This window comes from Lepidochelys kempii, chromosome 6 (assembly GCF_965140265.1).
Source record: "Lepidochelys kempii isolate rLepKem1 chromosome 6, rLepKem1.hap2, whole genome shotgun sequence".
In the NCBI taxonomy this organism is placed as follows: Eukaryota; Metazoa; Chordata; order Testudines; family Cheloniidae; genus Lepidochelys; species Lepidochelys kempii.
In genome coordinates, this window is record NC_133261.1 from 13,677,128 (window position 1) to 13,695,592 (window position 18,465).

Genomic DNA, 18,465 nt, shown 5'->3' on the forward strand with positions numbered 1-18,465 from the left:
GGCAGTCTGCCTTAGCCCCCCTCCCGCTGCACCATTGACCGAGAGCTGCTCAAGGTAAGCCCGTGCTCCAACCCCCTGCCCCAACTCTGAGCCCTCCCTCAAATCTGGAGCACACTCCTGCACCCCAAACCCCTCATCCCTAGCCCCATCCCAGATCCCGCCTGAATCCTGTATCCCCTCCTGCATCCCAACCCCCTGCCTCAACCTGCAGCCCCCTCCCGCACTCTGAATCCCTCGGCCCCACCCCACAGCCTGGAGCTCCCTCCTGCACCCCAAACCCCTCATCCTTGGCTCCATCCCAGAGCCCACACCCACAGCCTGTATCCCCTCCTGCACCCCAACCCCTGCCTCAACCCCTCCTGCACTCTGAATCCCTAGGCGCCACCCCCCAGCTGGGAGCCCCCTCTTGCACCCCTCATCTCCAGCCCCACCCCAGAGCCCAGACCCCCTCCCGCATCTCAACTCCCTGCCCCAGCCTGGAGCCCCTCCTGCACCCTGAACCCCTCATTTCTGGCCCCACCCCAGAGCCGGCCCCCCCAGCCGGAGCCCTCACCCCCTCCCGCACCCCAACCCCCTGCCCACCCAGTGAAAGGGAGGGAGGGGAATGTAATGAGCGGGGGGCAGGGAAGGGGCGGGGCTAGAGTGTTCGGTTTCGTGACACTGGAACGTTGGCAGCCCTACGGAGAAGGCCTGGGGGCACTCTAGCCCCCAGCCCCTCTCTATGATCCTTGTGGGGGAGTTCTAGCCCCTCCACACCCTATCTCTGTGATCCCTGAGGAGGCGGGGGAGAGGGAGCGTTCTGGCCCCGCCCCTCGCCCTGGTCGGGGGGCGGGAAGGGGGAGGGCGGTGGTGCGCGGCCGCGGGGGCGGCTCCTCTCTCGCCACCGCCCCGCAGAGTCGCTGCTCCGCGCTGAGCCGGCCGGGCTGGGCTCGGGCTGGGAAGATGGCGGCGAGCAGGAGAGTGGGCAAGGTGCGGTGGCCGGGCCGGGTCTCTGGCCCTCGCAGCCCCCCGCGGGCTGATGGCACCGGCCCGGGGGGAGGGCGGGGCGGGGCGTGCGGGGGGGCTGAGGATGATGGCGGGACCGGGCCGGGTGAGTTGGGGGGCTGGGGAGAGGCCGGGTGCGGGGTGGTTGTGGGACACAAGGTAAGGCTGCGGTGGGAGCTTTGCATTACTTTCACTTTTGTTTGGGTGCCCGTGGCTAGCCAGGGGGGTGCTGGACCCACCCCAGGTCTCTGTTGTGGCTCCCGGTCCCATTGCGGCTCCAAAGGCCCCCTGCAATGAGGTTAACCCCTTCCTGTGTCTCTCCCTCCACCCCCCCATCCCGTCACACCTGCCCCTGCCCTTTGCTTGTCATGTGCCTGGAGCCGGATCAAAGGTGAAGCTGTGACCCCTGTGCAAGGGGGTTGGGCGGTTGTCTCCAGCTCTGATCAGCATCTGGCTGCCCAACCCCATGACCAGACGGGAATAAAACCCAGATTGAAAAAAATGACTCGTAATGTATCAAAATCACGCTGGTGGGGTGGCTGGAGTGACCTACAGAAAAAAGTAGGGCTCTGGACCCCCTTAGGGCGAGGTGATGGGGGCTGACACAGAAGTTCACCCTTTGTGTCCTGGCCAACTTCGGACAAATGCACCATGCTGACCCTGGTGGTGCCAGCTTTATAAAGGATCCAGGCCAGATTGCCATGGAGGGGGAGCTGTGGGGGAGGGGAGGGCGGGGTGGTTCAGGTCGAAGTGAGGATGAAGCAGGAGGAAAGGAGGCATTTAATTTTAGGAGGCATGTCTAAAAGTAAGTGTCAGGACCAGGCAGGTGCTTTCACTTTCTATGGCTGCTGCCTCGGAAAGTCCCTGGCTGGTTTCTGGTTTCTTGGAAACCAAAAGCGCAGGGTGAGGATGAATGGGGAGCCTCAGGGGGTGCGGGCTGAGCTGAGGGAGTGGACTCTCTTCTCTGGAGTGATGTTTCTCAGGGGCATGGGGAGGGGAGCCCTAGAGTAGGGTGAGGTGGGGGGACTGGGTAACCCAAGGCTCCCTCCAGTCCCTGGGAGTTGGGATGCCCCACTAGGGGGAGGTGAGCAGCTGGGTTGCTCGCAGCAGGAGGCTCTGTTTGTTTGCCTTTGGGAGCAGGAAGTGAGTTTGTCTCCCGCACCCCCCCTCCCCCTTCAATGAGTTTCTGAGAAATGTGCCTGGGCAGAGCTCAGTCCAGCTCTTGGTTGCTGCAGCCCTGGTGTGGGGAGACTATGGGCGAGAGAGGGTGGCTCGCAGCCGTCCCAGTTGTGTGGCCTTTACGGGATGGGTGAACACCGCCCCAGGGTGTTTGCGTTTGCTCAATGCTCCATACTTCCCAGAGCCAGGGAGTGCCATGGCCAACCACTTTTAAGCAGTGGTCCCATACCAAATCAGTACAGCTGCTGCCGGAGCGTCGCTTTGGCTGCCAGGGTCTCAGCAGTGCTCAGATTTGCCCCGGTTGTCCCTCTGTCCTCACGGGAGAGTGGCCAGGTCACGTTTCAGTGAGTGACGTTGCAACCTGGCACATAGGGTCACAGTACCAGTCGGATTTGGCCCAGCTGCCCTTCCATCCAAAGGCGGTGGTTCCCGTTGGCTGTGGTTCCTGGACAATGGGAGCTGCGGAGTCAGTGCTGGGCACGTGGGCAGCACGGGGAGCTTCCCTGATCACCCCTGTGCCTAGGGGCCACAGGGGCATGCTTCCGGTTGTTGCGCAGAGCCAGCCGGACTTCTAAGAGCCTGGCGATCCTCTCCCCTGCAGCGGGGCAAGCTCACGGTTTCAGCCCCGCAGGGGCGTGCTGAGGCTCGGGGCTTCTGGCCTGCAGTGTGGAGACTTGCTGCGGGCCGGAAGTTCCCCACACCTGAGTTACACCCTGAGCATGTGAGCAGGATCCAGCCTGCCAAGCACCTCTGAGAGAGAATGGTAGATGCCTGACCGCCCAATATCCCATCTCCAGCTGTGGCCATCCCTGATGCTTCAAAGGAGAGAAAAAAACTCTTCCAGAGTATGTTGAGAGATGGGAAATCCCTTCCTTACTCTTGTGGGTGGCTGTGGCTGAAATCCTGAAGCATGAGCATCGGGAACACAAGACATAAACTGGAACTGAGCCCCAGTGCTGCTGAACCCAGTCCTTGCCATCACAAGCAGCCTTGTCATACAAATGCACTTATAAATTTATCCAGTGGAGGGGGTGACAAGTGGGGACTAGACCAGGTTCCTGGTGTGTATGTGTGTCAGGAACTGGAATTCACCCCTCCCTTCCCCTCAAAAAGATCTGAATTGGTGCCACTGGTGGTTTGATTTGTGCTGCTACATGGGGGCAGATGGGGAAGTGGGAGTCTGAGGCCTTTTGGGGTGGCAATTTTAGGGAGCAGAAGGCTGGGCCAATTGGGGGGCAGTTCTGAGGTGGGGGTGGGGTGTGGTCCCTGATGACTCGGCTCTCTCCCACTGCAGGAGCTGGATGACTTGAAGAGGTCTGGGTCCCGTTGCTTGAAGGACATTGAGGTGGACGACACCAATGTTCTCCTGTGGAAAGGGCTCCTGGTGCCGGTGAGTGTGGGGACTGGGAGATTAGAGGGGTGGGGGCGGGGATTCAGCACAGGCTGCTTGCCCCAGAGGGATCTGTGCTGCCCAAGGCAGATGGGGCAAGCCCCCAGTTCTTCCCAGGGATCAGTGTTTGCTGGCTCTGTAGCTTTCTGCCCTCTCTCTCCTGCCCTATGACCAGGACAATCCTCCGTACAACAAAGGTGCTTTCCGAATCGAGATCAGCTTCCCAGCTGAGTACCCCTTCAAGCCCCCCAAGGTCACCTTCAAAACTAAAATCTACCACCCCAATGTGGACGAGAAGGGGCAGGTCTGCCTGCCCATCATCAGTGCTGAGAACTGGAAACCCGCCACCAAGACGGATCAAGGTACATGCCCCCCTGCCACATGTACATGCCTCCAGGGAGCCAGTGCCCAGAAGCGCTGGGCCTGTGGAGTCTGGGGGGTTACAAGGGTGGCAGTGATGTGGCTGTAGGGGTGAGTGAGGATGGTGGGCTGGGGCAGTTTATGTGCCAGGACCAGTGCAGGTGGGCGAGGCTGGTATCCTGTGGGGCAGTTGGTGGTGCCGGCAGCGTGGGTGGGTGAGGCTGCTACTGTATGGGGTGTCTGGGGGGCCGGGGCCAGTGTGTGGGAGCAGGCACACCCTGCCCCACTCCATGCCATGCTCACCCCCTCCCTGCCCCTCTGTGCAGTGATCCAGGCTCTGATTGCGCTGGTGAACGAGCCTGAGCCGGGCCACCCGCTGCGCGCTGACCTGGCCGAGGAGTTCACCCGTGACTACAAGAGGTTCCTGCGCAACGCCGAGGATCACACCCGCAAATTCAGCGAGAAGCGGCCCTGCGAGTGACCCTGCTCCTGCTCTGGCACCCTGCTGCCGACTCCTGGTGGGGAAGACTCGCTGTCCCAGGCAGGGGTGGTGCCTATGCACTTAGTGGGTGAAATCTAGTGGGTGGGTGGGGCCAAAATGGCCTCTCCCACCATTGCATGCTGTCATGGCGATGCACCCCATGGAATTCTGGGGCATGTGCCCCACCTCTGCCCAGACTAAGGGGGGACCCAGCACCTCACGGTAGCACTGTTGTCACTTGTAGGAGCCCTTCAACTGTGAGGGGGCACTGAAGCCCCAGGGGGTTTTGAAGTTGGGTGCGTGGGCTTTCCCCTTCCCTTCATTGATTGACTCCTTTGCTCACCCTGTCTTCACTGGGTGGCCCCCAGGCCTGCCAGGAGTGGCCGGGCCAAAGGCTGCTCCCTGGGCACTGAGCTTTATGCCACGAACCCCACTTCCTTTGTTGATCTTATTTTGGTTTGTCGCCTGGCACTTTAAAACCTCAGCTGCAAAGACTGGAGGGGAGGGGGGGGGGTGGGGAGAGCGGCCCCAAATGCCTTCCCTGCACCCAGCCTATGCAGACAGGGAGCGATGGGGGGGGAAGGAATTCCCCCCAGGAGCCCTGCAGCTGGGCAGGTAACTGGGGCTGCGTGGGGGGCGGGTGTCAGGCTGGAGGGTGATTCTGGGTTGGAATAGTGTGATGAGAAATGTTTTTTTTAAAATAGACCCTTTGTTGGTGGGGGGTTGTGTGTGTGAAATAACTTCCTTTTTCTGGTCAATAAAAATGGACCGTGATCCCTCCACTCCCATGTGCAGATCCCCCCCTTGGATGATTTCCCAGGCAGCTGCCTTTCCTGCCCCAACCTGGTGTGGGGCCAATCTCTGGGGACCTTGGACTATCTCTAGACTCTTCCTCTTTCCTGCTGTTCCTGCCCCAGCCACTTCCACCCTCCCCCTTTGAGGTGGGATTGGAGCAGATGCCCTGAGGATGAATCATTCTGATCTCCGCTTCGCACTGGAGGGGAAGGGCTTTGAGTCCTGTCCCAGCTCCCTGGGCCAGCATGTTCCCATGGAGCTGGGTGCTGTTCCTAGTCAGCTTTCCCCAGCCCGTCCCTCCCCAGTTACCATGAGCTGGCTTGAGGTTCAGACCATGAAGTTGCCCAGCTGAGAGCTGCCAATGCCATGTGTGTGATCCTATAGGGCCGCTCCGGACAGCGCATGGGGGGGGGTTGCATCCCCAGGGGACATAAAACTGAGGTCTTTGGCTGCTTGTGCCCATTAAAAATCCCACAGGCGGGTGATCACACCCTACCCCTCTCTCTCCTCCCTTGGTACGGTCCACTCCTCCACATTGTCCTAAATGCAGGTCACCTCAGCACCCTGACCTGCACCTCCAGAGGCCAGGGCCATCTCTGATGTCCCTTGAGCAGCTGCTGCCTCGTGCCCTGGAGCTGGGAGAAGTGGCTGCTGTTGGTGCTGTCATCAGTCTGGACCATCCACAACCTAGCACTAACAAGACTCTGTCACCAGAGGGCAGCACAGAGCTATGGGGCCTGTAGTTATGGGCTGGAAGGGAGCAGGGGTCTGTGCACAAGCATGAGACTTCCAGGCCCTCTGCTGAGCATCTGCTGTGCGATTTGGCAGAGCTGAGCCAAGGCCCAGAGTAGAAGCCTGCACTTGGACAAGGCCCTTCAGAGCTTGGAAGATCATTGGTACCCAGCTGGGTGTCACACTGGCACCAGCAGGAAGGCAGCCCTGGTTCACTGTCACTTGGAGCCAGGCAGCTCCTGTGGGGCGCTTGGTTCTAATGGACCCTGGGAGTGCCAGGAGAACTAGCCCTACTGCAGTCAGCCAAAGACACATTCCAGACACCTGCTGCCAGCTGGGATCCATGAGGGGCGCTGGCCCCAGCCCTATTGGTGAAATGTGCTCATCTGGCGTTGGCAGGGGGCAGAGGTGACTTCCTGTTGCTGATGAGCATCGCTCCTGACTGGGCTGCAGCCCCAGCCACAGCTGTCGTGCCCTGGCCAAGGAATGTGGCCCACGCTGATGGAGCCCTTGACCTACCCGAGCGAACCACAAGAAACTGCCCGGGTCTGCCTGAGCTTGGAGCAGTTCTGCTTTACTGGATCTGCCAGGGTCTCTCGTGCACGCTTGAGCCGGGGGCTCCTGCAGCACTGGGAAGGGGGCAGGCAGGAGATGGCTGTGGAGGGTTACCAGTGGAAGAGATGCCACATTTGAGGAGAGCTCCAGGACAGACCTGTTGGGAGAGTGGGAGCAGGTATTGTGGGGGTCAAATGCCCGAGGAGAATGCCTGACGGGGGCCTTGTTTCAGGAACTCTGCCTTGGAGGGGTCCCTGCCAGCTACCACACACCCCAGTGAGGCGTTGGTGGCACCTGTTGGAAGCTCACTCTCTCTCCCACCAGCTGGGGCATCCTCAGCCAAGGACTCCATGGGCTGGGAGAGGTGCCCCATCCTGCATGGGCCTGCAGGAAGAACACATACACCCCATAGTGGTGTCCTGGTGGGGTTGGACTGCTGGGGTTGGCACAGCACCCCACCCCCCCATACCTAGCCTGATTTGCCCCTCTGAGGGGAGGTGATGTCCAGGCACCGGGGAGCCCCTCGCTCCCATGTGGGCAGTGAGAGGGAGGGTAGCACCCCCTGCAGTTCCTCACCCATGCCCCCCTGTGCCAGGCTGGATGTCTGGGTAGCCCCTCCTCACCTATGCCACCGGGCGCTATCTTTGCTTCCCCAGCCGGCTGCTTTCCCCCTCCACCTATTTCTTGGTCTTCACCAGCCCCTTGTCCACAAGGCTGCGGTACAACTCCTGGATGTAGGTGTAGACACACTTGGAATCCGGGAAGCTCATGCGCACCATGTCCTCCACCTCCAGCAGTGGGGCGCAGTCAGCATGCTGCCTGTGGGGCAAGAGGCAAGGGGTCAGCACAGCAGTGCTGCCCTCGGCCACTCGGCTCGGCGCCCTTGGTTTGCTCTGTGTGTCCCCTGAGCATGGCTGTCCCACTGACCTCTCTGGCCAAAGACCCCATACCCTGAGCCATGGCCCCTCTGCAAACCAGGCAGTGTTTGATGCCAGTGGGCAAAGGGGAAGTGGCCCGGGATGTGCCTGTTGTGACAGGGGATGGGAAGGGACCGCGGAGCTGGTGCCCTAGGGAAGGGCTCAGTGTCCAGTCCAGGCTGGAGGGTGCATCCCTGGAGCTGCTTCCAGCCCCGTCCCAGCAGGGTCATGCCCTGCCCTGATTGCATTTGGCTGGGCCCACACTGTCAGGGTCATTGTGCTCTGGCCTCAGGGAGTTGGTTAGGGGAGAGGGCAGAGCTACCAGGAGCCACAGGGTGGCCAAGCTGCAGAGGGAGTACCGCTAATTAGCTAACAGCCTCAATTATTGGATGCAGTACCCGGCAGGGCCTCCTACACCAGCTGACATAGGGTGGGGTGCTACACCCAACGCCCGCTGCTGGGGAGGGTGGGGCTGGGCAGTGCAGGCTCCTCCCCATCTCTGGTGTCACAGCACCCCTACTGGGCAACTGCAGATTCCTACTCTGCCTCCAAGCCCCATGTCAGATGGGTGGCAGGGGCCCTTCCCTGGGTGGGGCTGGCTACCCTGGCCATGGGGGGGGGGGGGTGAGGTGTAGGGTGCACTCACTCAGCAGTGGCAAAAGCCAGGGCAAAGTTCTCCCTGCGGTTGGCTGGGTCGAGGGCCGTGTAGTCGAAGGCATCAGGGAAGAACTTGTGGATGAGGGCACAGAAGGCCAAGCCACTACTCCAGCTGGAGGAGAAGTTCTGGATGTCCACATGCTGGCAGCCGGGCAGTAGAGTAGGGACACAGAGAGGGAGAGCCAGTCAGCCCCACTAGCACTGGGTGGGCTTCCCACCTCGTCTCTTTGCGGACACTGCAGGGTCTGGGGGTGCCCGATCCTGTGGGCTGCCCACCCCTCCCATGCACTAGGAAGAGAGGCTGGGGCAGAAAGCTGGCAGCTATGTTCTCTGGCCATCTCCACAGTGGATGGGTGGCAGCGCTGTGTCCAGCGTGGCAGAGGCCTGCCTGGTGCAGCAGGCGGTCTCCTGCTTTTCCTCCTCTCCGTGTTGTAGTCAGCACTGGTGACCCAGGGCCTTGGGGCAGAGCTGCTTACCTGGGGATGGTAGAACCCCCCATGCTGTACCCCTTGGGCCAGCCACCTACCCCAATGCTTCCCAGGGGCTATCCCAGCTGCCTTCCCTTGCCATCTTTCCCGCCGGGGCCAGGTCTAGTCACGCCCATGAAGGCACCTACCTCACCCTTGCCAGCCTCTCACCTCATAGCCACGCGTCTTGGCACGACACCACTCCAGCAGCATGTTCTTGATGGCATTGGCACCTCCAGTCTTCTTGATGTTGGGGGCAGGGCCGCTGGCTGCCCTGCAGGGGGGATGGAGGGGCCAGTGTCACAGAGAGAAGGGACAATGCGCATTCTGCTGCAGAGCCCCAGAGCTAGGGCAGTGACTGGCCAGGTCCCCTCCCTCCCGCATCCCTCGGCCGTTCCTCCCTGTCCCACCAGCCCCTGAGCCTGCGTGGGTCAGGAGCTGAAGGGGTTAACCCCCATGGTACCCTTGGTGCCACAAGAGCTGCCCCGAGCACTTTGCCCCTAATGTCCAGTGGCTGTGAGTTCCACAAGTGACTAGGTGCCCCTCCCTACACCCTCTCTTGGCGTGTTTCTCTTTAATGGCACTGGGCACTCTCCATTGGTTGACCGACCAGGGCCTTTCCTCCAAGCTCCGCCCTCTCGTGTGTAGGCCAGCTCATTCGTAGCCCCTGGGGGAGGTTAATATGGGATTGCGCACCCCCCAAATTTCTCCACAAGGGCCTTGCGGGACTGGGCCCTGGGTGCCAGGCGGGGTCGGGTCAGCTCCCTCCGATCCAGCGCTGGTCTCTTTGGCTTCTCCTTGGGGGGCGCAGCTCCTTCAGGTGCAGGGCTCTGCGCACTGTCCTGGTGGGCTGTCCCTCCAGTGCTGCGAAGAGGTGGGAAGCGGATCAGAGAACGGGCCAGGAAGAGAGGGGGTGGTATGTTGTGGTGGGCGGGGGAGGGGGGAGGCAGGCTCTCCTCATCCTTGGCTGTATGCCTCCACCTCCCTGCCTGGTACTAGGGGGCACTGTGCTGGGGGTAGGAGTCCCTTATCCTGGTATTGGGGACCCCTGTGGGTGTTCTCACCTGGTGCTGCCACCTGGAGTGGCTTCTCGGCCTTGGGAGGTGCCTCCTGAAAGGAATTTACGAAGTTTTGATGTTAAAAACAGTCACCACAAGCTCAACTGGGTATCTGAGATTGGGGGGCTGTGCTGGGGGGGGTGACCCTGTGTGAGTGGGAGGAGGGACTGGGGGCTGTGCGGGGCTATGGTGAGGGGGTGTCCCCTCCCTGTATTCTTCCCCCACCCTCATTCCCCGATTCAATTGGCCTTACCCGGCTGGGGGGCCCCAGTCTCCTTCCCAAAGGCAGCGTCCCCTGTGGGGCTGGCCAGCCCCTCGTCGGGGGAGCTGGGTGCAGGCTCACCCCACGCCTCCTCCTCGCCCCCCATCTCTGGGGACAGCGGCTCCTCTGAGGTGCTCCCACCATGCCCCTGGGAGGGAACAAAGCCCTTTAACAGGCCCCTGCCTCCCAAATCCCAGACCCCTGCTGCTGGCCCCAGCTCCTGTCCTCCCCCGCATGGCCTCCCTGCCCCCCCTCCCCCCCAGGTGAGATTTGAACCCACCTCCCCTGGGGGTTACCACTGGGGCTGAGTCCCACAGCCCATCCCGAGCCCTGGGCCGCTCCCTGCAATGGCCTGGGCATGCTTGTGCCCCCACAGCATCAGGGAGGGAACATGGGCACCCGCAGCACCTTCTGGGCAAGCTGGCCCTGTGGGGAGGTGTGTGTGTGGGGGTTTCCCTCCTCCCTCCCATTACCCCATCTGACCCAGGGGGACACTCACCTCTCTGGCCACGGCACTGCTGGCCTCCTCGGCTTCAGTCCCTTGCGTCTCTGGCTCGGCCCCTCCAGCCCCATCCTGCGGCTCAGGCCTAGACCCACCTACTGCCTCCCTTTCCTCTGCCCCAGCCCCCTGCCCTCTGTCTTTCCTCTCCTGTGCTCCAGCCCCAGAATCCTCTGCTCCCCCTGCCTCACTACCCTCCTTAGCATCGCTCCCAGAATCTTCTGCTCCCCCTGTCTCACCGCCCCCCTTAGCATCACTCCCAGAATCCCCTGCTCCCCCTGTCTCACCACCCCCCTTAGCATCGCTCCCAGAATCCTCTGCTCCCCCAGCCTCACCGCCCTCCTTAGCATCGCTCCCAGCATCCCCCGCTCTCCCAGCCTCACCGCCCTCCTTAGCATCACTCCCAGCATCCCCCGATCCCCCGGCCTCACCGCCCCCCTTAGCATCACTCCCAGAATCCCCTGCTGCCCCGGCCTCACCATCCCCCTTGGCATCACTCCCAGCATCCCCTGCTCCCCCGGCCTCACCATCCCCCTTGGCATCACTCCCAGCATCCCCTGCTCCCCCGGCCTCATTTCCCTCCTTAGCATCTCTCCCAGAATCCCCTGCTCCCCCTGTCTCACCACCCCCCTTAGCATCGCTCCCAGAATCCCCTGCTCCCCCAGCCTCACCGCCCTCCTTAGCATCGCTCCCAGCATCCCCCACTCTCCCAGCCTCACCGCCCTCCTTAGCATCACTCCCAGCATCCCCCGATCTCCCGGCCTCACCGCCCCCCTTAGCATCACTCCCAGAATCCCCTGCTGCCCCGGCCTCACCATCCCCCTTGGCATCACTCCCAGCATCCCCTGCTCCCCCGGCCTCATTTCCCTCCTTAGCATCTCTTCCAGAATCCCCTGCTCCCCCTGTCTCACCGCCCTCCTTAGCATCTCTCCCAGAATCCCCTGCTCCCCTGGCCTCACCGCCCTCCTTAGCATCGCTCCCAGCATCACCAGCTCTCCCCTTCTCCCCCAGCCCATCACCACCCCGAGCCACCTCCTTGGCTCCAGTCCCAGCCACCCCTTCAGTCTCCTTAGCCGTGGCCCCGGGGACCTCTGCTGTTGGCTTGGGGCGAGGGGTGCCTTCCTGTGCCTCCATCTCTGGAAGGAGACAAGAGGCATGTGGGTCAGATGGGGGCAGCAGAGACCTGGATAGGGGCTGCGAGAGACCCCCCCCGACTGGTCTGCCTAGGAACCAGCCTACCAGATCCCCCCCCGCGCTCTGTCTACCCCCACCCCTGAGCCCCATCATTGCCAAGTTTGGGGGTGGGGGAGAGGGCAGGAGGCATCGGCTCACCCTCTGCAGGCCATACCATGGCATTGTGGGGCCTGCAATAGGGAGCTTACATCAGCTCCAATGCAGTTCTTTTTCTCGGGGGTGGGGGGAAGGAATGCAGCCTGGGGGAGAGACTGAGCGGGGGAGGGAGAATGTGGGGTACACAGACACCCTGGTGTTGGGGAGAGATTGGGGAAACCTGGGAGGAGAGGAAATGGGGGCGCACACAGCCCACAGTGTGGGGGAGCTGCAGGGTGTCCCTCCAATGGAGGGTTGCACCCAGGGACCTTGTGGAAGGGTATGGAGGGGTGCCGGGAGCCCCTGGTTCATGCAATGAACACCAGCGAGGTATGACTATGCAGTAATACTGTAGGACCTACCTAAACCTGAGAGAGCTGGGGAGGCAGCCAAGGAGAGAGCCCTTTTGGGCTGGCTGCGCTGTCAACCCTTTCAAGTGGAATAGGAGGCCAGGCTGAATGCTGGCCCTTTAAAGCAAGATGCCCCACCCCCCATCCCCTCCTAAACAATCTCCAGGGGCTGGAACAGGCCTCTGACTCAGGCCCCAAACCTGCAGTGGGGGGAGGGCACCTTGGAGATGGGGCAGGTGACCCCCCTCCTCAGCAGCTAAATATACCCCTGACATTTACCGCTCTGCCAGACCCAGAGAATGGGGGATTTGCCAATCACGGCTCTGCCACCCTCCTCATGGTAAACTGCCTGCAGCCACGGGCTTCCACCCCAGCTCTGCCAGGGCCTCTCTATCCAGCCCCATTGCCCCCTGCTACCTCACCCTGGGCTCCTCCCGTTCTGCCAGTGCCCCCCAATCCCACCCAGATGCTCCCTGCTACCCAGTTCCCCCAGTTCTTCCGGTGCCCCTCTATCCTGACCCACCTCTGTCTGCTACCCAGCCCCAGTTTCCCCCCAGTTCTTCCAGTGCCCCTCAGTCCCACCCCCTTTCCCCCTGCTAGTCCAGCCCAGGGCTCCCCCCTGCTCTGCCAGTGCCCCTCAATCCCAACCTGCAGCCCCTGTTATTCCAGACCTGGGCTCCCATGAGCTGCCTTTAATTCAGATGGTCTCTCCCAGTGCCTGAGAGAGGAAAGGGGGTTGGGGTGATTCCAGGGGCTCCCCCAGTGCCTGAGAGAGGAAAGGGGGTTGGGGTGATTCTGGGGGATCCTGAGCTGGGGCAATGGGCAGTGGACCCTCTCTGCACCCTGAGTACCATAAGCCAGGGTAGGTGGTGTCTCCAGCCCGACCCAGCTCCCCCTACCAGAGGGGTTCATTCAATGCCCCAGTCCCCCCCCTCCCCCGCTCTGGGCCCTCCCTGGCATAGGGGTGCTGGCTAGGGCTGCACCCACCTGCTGGCTGCTCCTTGGGGCAGGCTGGTTCTGGGCTCAGTCCCCGTCTGTCCCGCTCTTTGTGTCACCGCCCTTGGCACAGCCCCTCTCCCAGGGCAGCACAGCCTATTTTTACCAGGAGAGGAACAGATGTTACTTTCATTTATACTCCTCCAAAATGCCAGCTCCCCTGGTCCTCCGGGGCGGGGGGGGTCCACTCTCCCAGGGTCACATTGGTGAGACCCCTTGGGATGAGCCTGAGGGGCTAAGGGGGGACCTCACCAGGCAGAAAGTGCAGCCACTAACCCTGGCAGGGGACTCTTGTGCTGAGAGGTCTCAAATGGGGAGTGAATCAAAAGGACAAACAGCCACAGGGGATCCCACCCTGACAGCTCCTGGAGCCTCTCCCTCCTCCAACCCAGGGTACTGCCCCTGCTCCAGGGGGCACCAGCCATTCAGCTTCGCACCCCAGGGCTGGAGCTAACAGAGCCATGGGGGAGTGCAAGGGGGCCCACAGGGCATCTCCTCCTCTCTGCACTGCTGGGGGCGCTCAAACACTGGGCAGGGTCCCCCTCCTGAGCCTGTGAGATGCAGGCACTTGGCTGCTGGAGCATCAGGGATTTGGGGGTCACTCCCCACTGCACAGGCAGCCAATCAGGAAGGAGACTGCCCCACCTCCCAATCCTCATGAATGTCTCTGTGGAGCATCTAGGCCACTCCATGTAATACAACCTGTCTCAGTCCCCAGGGCACCTCTGGGGCCTGGCATGCCAACCCAGCCAGCTAGGCAGTCACATGGGCACCATCTATGGGGCAGAAGGAAAAGACAGGGTAGGTCTCACCTAATCCAGGCCCTGGGTGGCTCCCCTGCAGCTGTTCCTTGCCTCCCCTGGCATCTCAGGCTCAACTGTGCTGCTGCCTCCCTTCTAAAGGCAAAAGCTACGTGCTCTAGTGGGTAGAGCCAGGAACTGGGAGTCAGGAGAGCTGGGTTCTGTCCTGATTCTGAGCTTGGGCAAGTCCCTGCCTCGTTTTGTGCCTCAATTTCCCCATGTATAATATGGTGGTGGGGTGTGACAAACTGGGCACACACCCTGCCTAGGACGAGCTGCCTGACTCTGTTTAGCAGGAGGCTCAGACCGTCACTGGCTCAGAGGCAGACGCCCCTTTCCATGTAAAATCGGCAGCAGCAGAGACAGGCACTGCCACAGGGACACTGAGCCCAGGGCGTTCGTAAGTGGCGGGCAGGTGGTAAGACTGGCAGCCAGGGTAGGGCACGTTTTTGTGATGTGTTTGGGGAGCGATCGGGCAGGGCCCGCTCCAGCCCCACTGGCTGTGGGGTCAGTCCCAGGTCCCACACTGCAGTGCTGCTACTTCTCCCAAGGGCTTATGGCGGGAGGTGCTGCCTGGGGTCAAATGGAGAGAGTGGTTGACGGAGCCAGGCTGTGCCTGGGTTCTGGCAACTCTGCTCCTGTCCTGTTCCTGCTCCAGGTACAGGGGACTCTGGGGGCATACTGCAAATAACAGCACAGCCCCACTGTCTGCTGGCCCCCACTGTGATCAGCCCCCACCCCTGGAACCTCCACAGCCCTTGTCACCCCACCGCCTGACAGACCCCACCCCGTGTCTCCCACAGCCCTTGTTACCTGACAGGCCCCACTGCGATCACCCCAACCCCACACTCTCCCAGCTGCTCTCATCCCTGCTGTCCCCGAAGCCCTGCGGGATCCCAACCTGAGGCAGGTGACCCAGGGGCCTCTCTCCCTCCCCTGCACCCTCTGGGTCTGAGCCCCTACACCCCCTCCTCCCCCCGTGGTGGGACACTGACCCTCCGTCTACTCTAAGGTCATTAGACCTCCTAGCCTGTCTAGCAACAGCTAGATCTCTATGGTAACATGGCTGCGTCCATCATTTCGTTTCCCATCCGGTATATTCTAGCCTAGGTCCTTCCCCAGCTCTGTGCTCTAATTGGGTTCCCCGCCTTCCTCTGGAGTCAGCGCCTTTCCGCTCTAGCTCCAGTCCCTTCTCATCTCTATGGTTTGGAACTGGCCCCCCCAGTCTCCTGCCTATTTCCTCCTGCTCTCTTGCAGGTAACTCTGTGGTAGCTGAGTCCGCCACATACCGGAAGTGGACCGCTCTCTCCCCCAAACCTGACTCTATTGTACCTTGGAGGGGAGAGGGGCCCATTATGCCGGAAGCGCCTGTTCCTCGCGTGTTTCCGGTTGGCGGGGGAAAGTCACGTTACGTCCGGGAGAAAGCGGCCGGCCTGGGCCTGACCTCTGACCCCGGGGCTCAGTGATCCCCCGAGGGGCGCGGAGGGTGAGGGGTCCCCGCCGGGGGCAGCTCTGCGGTGTGGGGCGTGCCCTCCCCGCGAGCCCCCCAGTGCGCTGGCTGGGGTCGCTTGGCCCGGCTGGGCGGTGTGTTCCCCTGGGAGCGTGTCGGGGTGGCCGCCCTGGGGGGACTGCCCGGGGGGTGCTGCCGCCCTGGGGTATGGAGGGGACTGCGCAGGGTGGTGCTGGGGGGCTGGGTGCCGCCCTGGGGGGGTGGGGGAAGTGCACTGTGTAGTGGTGGGGGGCCAAGGGTGCCCTGGCAGGGGGTGTTGCGACCCTGGGGCATGGGGGGGCTGCACTAGGGGGCGGGAGTGGCAGCTCTGACAGGCTCTGTGTGTTTCCAGGAGCAAGTCGCTGCCTCCCAGCCCAACGCTGGGGACTTGGTCACTTGGGGCACAATGGATCCGCTCAGGGCCCAGCAGCTGGCAGCTGAGCTGGAGGTGGAGATGATGGCTGACATGTACAACAGGTAATGACCCCATCGCGGCAGCTCCTTGTCAAGGGCAGGGTTGCATCCCATCTCCCCCCCCCCCCCCGCCCGAGTGCAGCTTGCTGGGGTGTCCTAGGTTTGAAAGCCAGCAGGGATCATTGTCTTCATCAGAATTAGAGACAGTCCAAGGAAGAGCCACAAGAATGATTAAAGGATTAGAAAATATGCTGCCAAGTGATAGGTTTCAGAGTAACAGCCGTGTTAGTCTGTATTCGCAAAAAGAAAAGGAGGACTTGTGGCACCTTAGAGACTAACCAATTTATTTGAGCATAAGCTTTCGTGAGCTACAGCTCACTTCATCGGATGCATACTGTGGAAACTGCAGAAGACATTATATACACAGAGACCATGAAACAATACCTCCTCCCACCCCATTCTCCTGCTGGTAATAGCCTATCCAAAGTGATCACTCTCCTTACAATGTGTATGAAAATCAAGGTGGGCCATTTCCAGCACAAATCCAGGTTTTCTCACCCCCCCCCCCCAAACACACACACACAAACTCACTCTCCTGCCGGTAATAGCTTATCCAAAGTGACCACTCTCCCTACAATGTGTATGATAATCAAGGCGGGCCATTTCCAGCATAAATCCAAGTTTAACCAGAACGTCGGGGGGAGGAAAAAACAAGGGGAAATAGGCTACCTTGCATAATGACTTAGCCACTCCCAGTCTCTATTTAAGCCTAAATTAATAGTATCCAATTTGCAAATGAATTCCAATTCAGCAGTTTCTCGCTGGAGTCTGGATTTGAAGTTTTTTTGTTTTAAGATAGCGACCTTCATGTCTGTAATTGCGTGACCAGAGAGATTGAAGAGATTGAACACTTCAATGTTCAATCACTTCAATCTCTCTGGTCACGCAATTACAGACATTACAGTTTCCACAGTATGCATCCGATGAAGTGAGCTGTAGCTCACGAAAGCTTATGCTCAAATAAATTGGTTAGTCTCTAAGGTGCCACAAGTACTCCTTTTCTTTTTGCCTAGTGATTGAGCTTCTGGAGTCTATCTATTTGGCATAACCAAGAGCAGGTTAGGTGATGACTTGGTCAGTTGGTAAGTACCTACATGGGAAACAGATATTTAATAATGGGGTGTTCAGTCTAGCAGAGAAAGGTCTAATATGATTCAATGGCTGGAAGTTGAAGCTAGATAAATTTAGACTGGAAATAAGGCATCAGATTCTAATGGTGAAATTAATTAACCATTGGAACAATTTACCAAGCGTCATGGTGTATTCTCCATCAGTGATGAGTTTTAAATCAAGATGGGATGTGGGTCACAATGAAGGGTAACTGGTGGGCTGTGGGTGTGCTGGAGCTGAGGACTGGAACATCAAAGGTCCATGGGTTGGGATTGAGAGGAATTGGCAGAGTCCAGAACTGCAATAGCAGGGGTTGTGGATTGGGATTCAGGGGCACCGGCAGAACTGTGGGCAGGGTGTGGAGGGATCTCAGGGCTGGGATAGTAGGGGGTCTGTGGGGAGGAGGCAGGACTGGGGTCACAGGGGCGCCTGTGGATTCTCATGCTCTCCCCTTCTGTGGCCCAGAATGACCAACGCCTGTCACCGGAAGTGCGTCCCTCCCCACTACAAGGAGGCAGAGCTCTCCAAGGGGGAGTCTGTGTGCCTGGACCGCTGTGTCTCCAAGTACTTGGACATCCACGAGCGCATGGGCAAGAAACTGACAGAGCTTTCCATGCAGGATGAGGAGCTGATGAAGAGGATGCAGCAGGGGGCAGGGCCAGTGTAGGGGCTTCCTCTTGAACATGGACAGCATGCATGATTGGCCCAGTGGCCCCAGCATTGTATCCTGGACTCAACCCTGTGTCCCCCCATCAATAAAACCTCTGCAGTTGTGTATAAGCTAGGTCTTTTCCTGCAAGGACATTTCAAAGAGCAGGGGCTGGGATACACCAATGGGATGTTCCGCTTCCCCCTCCCACCCCCACCTTGCTCCATCCCTGAGTGGATAGGATCCCAGTTCTGCCCTGTCCAGCTGATCCTCCCATTTAGTAGGCCAGTCCGGGGGCGGGGGCTAAGAGCCCTGTTCTGTCCTTTTACTACTTCATGGGAGAAAAGGGTTAATGGAGGTCAGTTCCTGCATGGGGAGCAGTTCTGCAGGAGGCCAGGTTGACATCTGGCTGTTTTTTCCTCTGCTAGCACCCCAGTGTAGCTCTAGGGGGCGCTGTGCTGCTGGGGCAGGGGCCTATCTTCCTGGTGCGCTGTAAAGCTCAGCTCCTCTTCTGCTGTGCACACTAAATATCCTTGGTACTGTCACTGGGATCGGTGTGTGAATGGCAGGGTCCTGATCAAGTTTGGATAACCTCCCCTCCCCTGCAGTTAACCTTTCACTTCCTGTCCCAAACTCCTAGTAGAGGGATGTCACTCTTCTCCTTTAATCACCGCCCACCCCGGAGGTGGCTGCAGATCCATGCATGCATGTGTGAAGCGTTTGTCTCTTATTTCAGTCAACTCATCCTGGCAAGCACAGTGGACTGATGATGCATTGTGTGCCCACCAGGGGGCGTGCTGCTCCCTGCAGAGCACATTGCCCTTAATAACCATGTTGGTCTAACAGCTCCCGGCTGTGCTACATGTTTAACAACCCAGGATTTTAATTGGGTTGTTTCCCTGCCTTTGTCTCATTCAGAGTTCTGACTGCAG

At 60.2% G+C, this 18,465-nt stretch overlaps 3 protein-coding genes and 1 long non-coding RNA gene across 7 annotated transcripts; 2 read left to right on the forward strand and 2 right to left on the reverse strand.

The window, feature by feature from the left end:
• The first annotated feature begins 816 nt into the window (after window positions 1-816).
• Window positions 817-5,182, forward strand: UBE2L6 (ubiquitin conjugating enzyme E2 L6). The gene is made up of 4 exons (XM_073346775.1): window positions 817-969; window positions 3,458-3,553; window positions 3,729-3,915; window positions 4,240-5,182. Exons 1-4 carry the CDS (start codon window positions 943-945, stop codon window positions 4,392-4,394), a joined length of 465 nt encoding a protein of 154 aa, XP_073202876.1. The 5' UTR covers window positions 817-942; the 3' UTR covers window positions 4,395-5,182.
• Window positions 5,183-6,479: 1,297 nt separating this feature from the next.
• Window positions 6,480-10,657, reverse strand: SMTNL1 (smoothelin like 1). The gene is made up of 8 exons (XM_073346773.1): window positions 10,337-10,657; window positions 9,829-9,985; window positions 9,582-9,627; window positions 9,214-9,381; window positions 8,689-8,791; window positions 8,040-8,191; window positions 7,100-7,295; window positions 6,480-6,633 (listed from the first exon to the last, which is right to left on the reverse strand). Exons 2-7 carry the CDS (start codon window positions 9,941-9,943, stop codon window positions 7,154-7,156), a joined length of 726 nt encoding a protein of 241 aa, XP_073202874.1. The 5' UTR covers window positions 9,944-9,985; window positions 10,337-10,657; the 3' UTR covers window positions 6,480-6,633; window positions 7,100-7,153.
• A 593-nt stretch (window positions 10,658-11,250) lies between these two features.
• LOC140912422 (uncharacterized) lies at window positions 11,251-14,541 on the reverse strand. Its single transcript, XR_012159285.1, has 3 exons — window positions 13,824-14,541; window positions 13,003-13,107; window positions 11,251-11,472 (listed from the first exon to the last, which is right to left on the reverse strand). It is a non-coding gene; the product is annotated as an uncharacterized lncRNA (long non-coding RNA).
• A 610-nt stretch (window positions 14,542-15,151) lies between these two features.
• Window positions 15,152-17,664, forward strand: TIMM10 (translocase of inner mitochondrial membrane 10). Of its 4 annotated transcripts, none has more exons than XM_073346779.1 (3): window positions 15,152-15,268; window positions 15,653-15,777; window positions 17,350-17,664. In XM_073346779.1, exons 1-3 carry the CDS (start codon window positions 15,167-15,169, stop codon window positions 17,549-17,551), a joined length of 429 nt encoding a protein of 142 aa, XP_073202880.1. In that variant the 5' UTR covers window positions 15,152-15,166; the 3' UTR covers window positions 17,552-17,664. The 4 variants fall into 4 exon arrangements, with proteins under 4 accessions (XP_073202880.1, XP_073202877.1, XP_073202879.1 ...); XM_073346776.1 differs by having other exon boundaries at window positions 15,207-15,297; XM_073346778.1 differs by lacking the exon at window positions 15,152-15,268 and adding an exon at window positions 15,304-15,466.
• The last annotated feature ends 801 nt before the right edge of the window (window positions 17,665-18,465 follow it).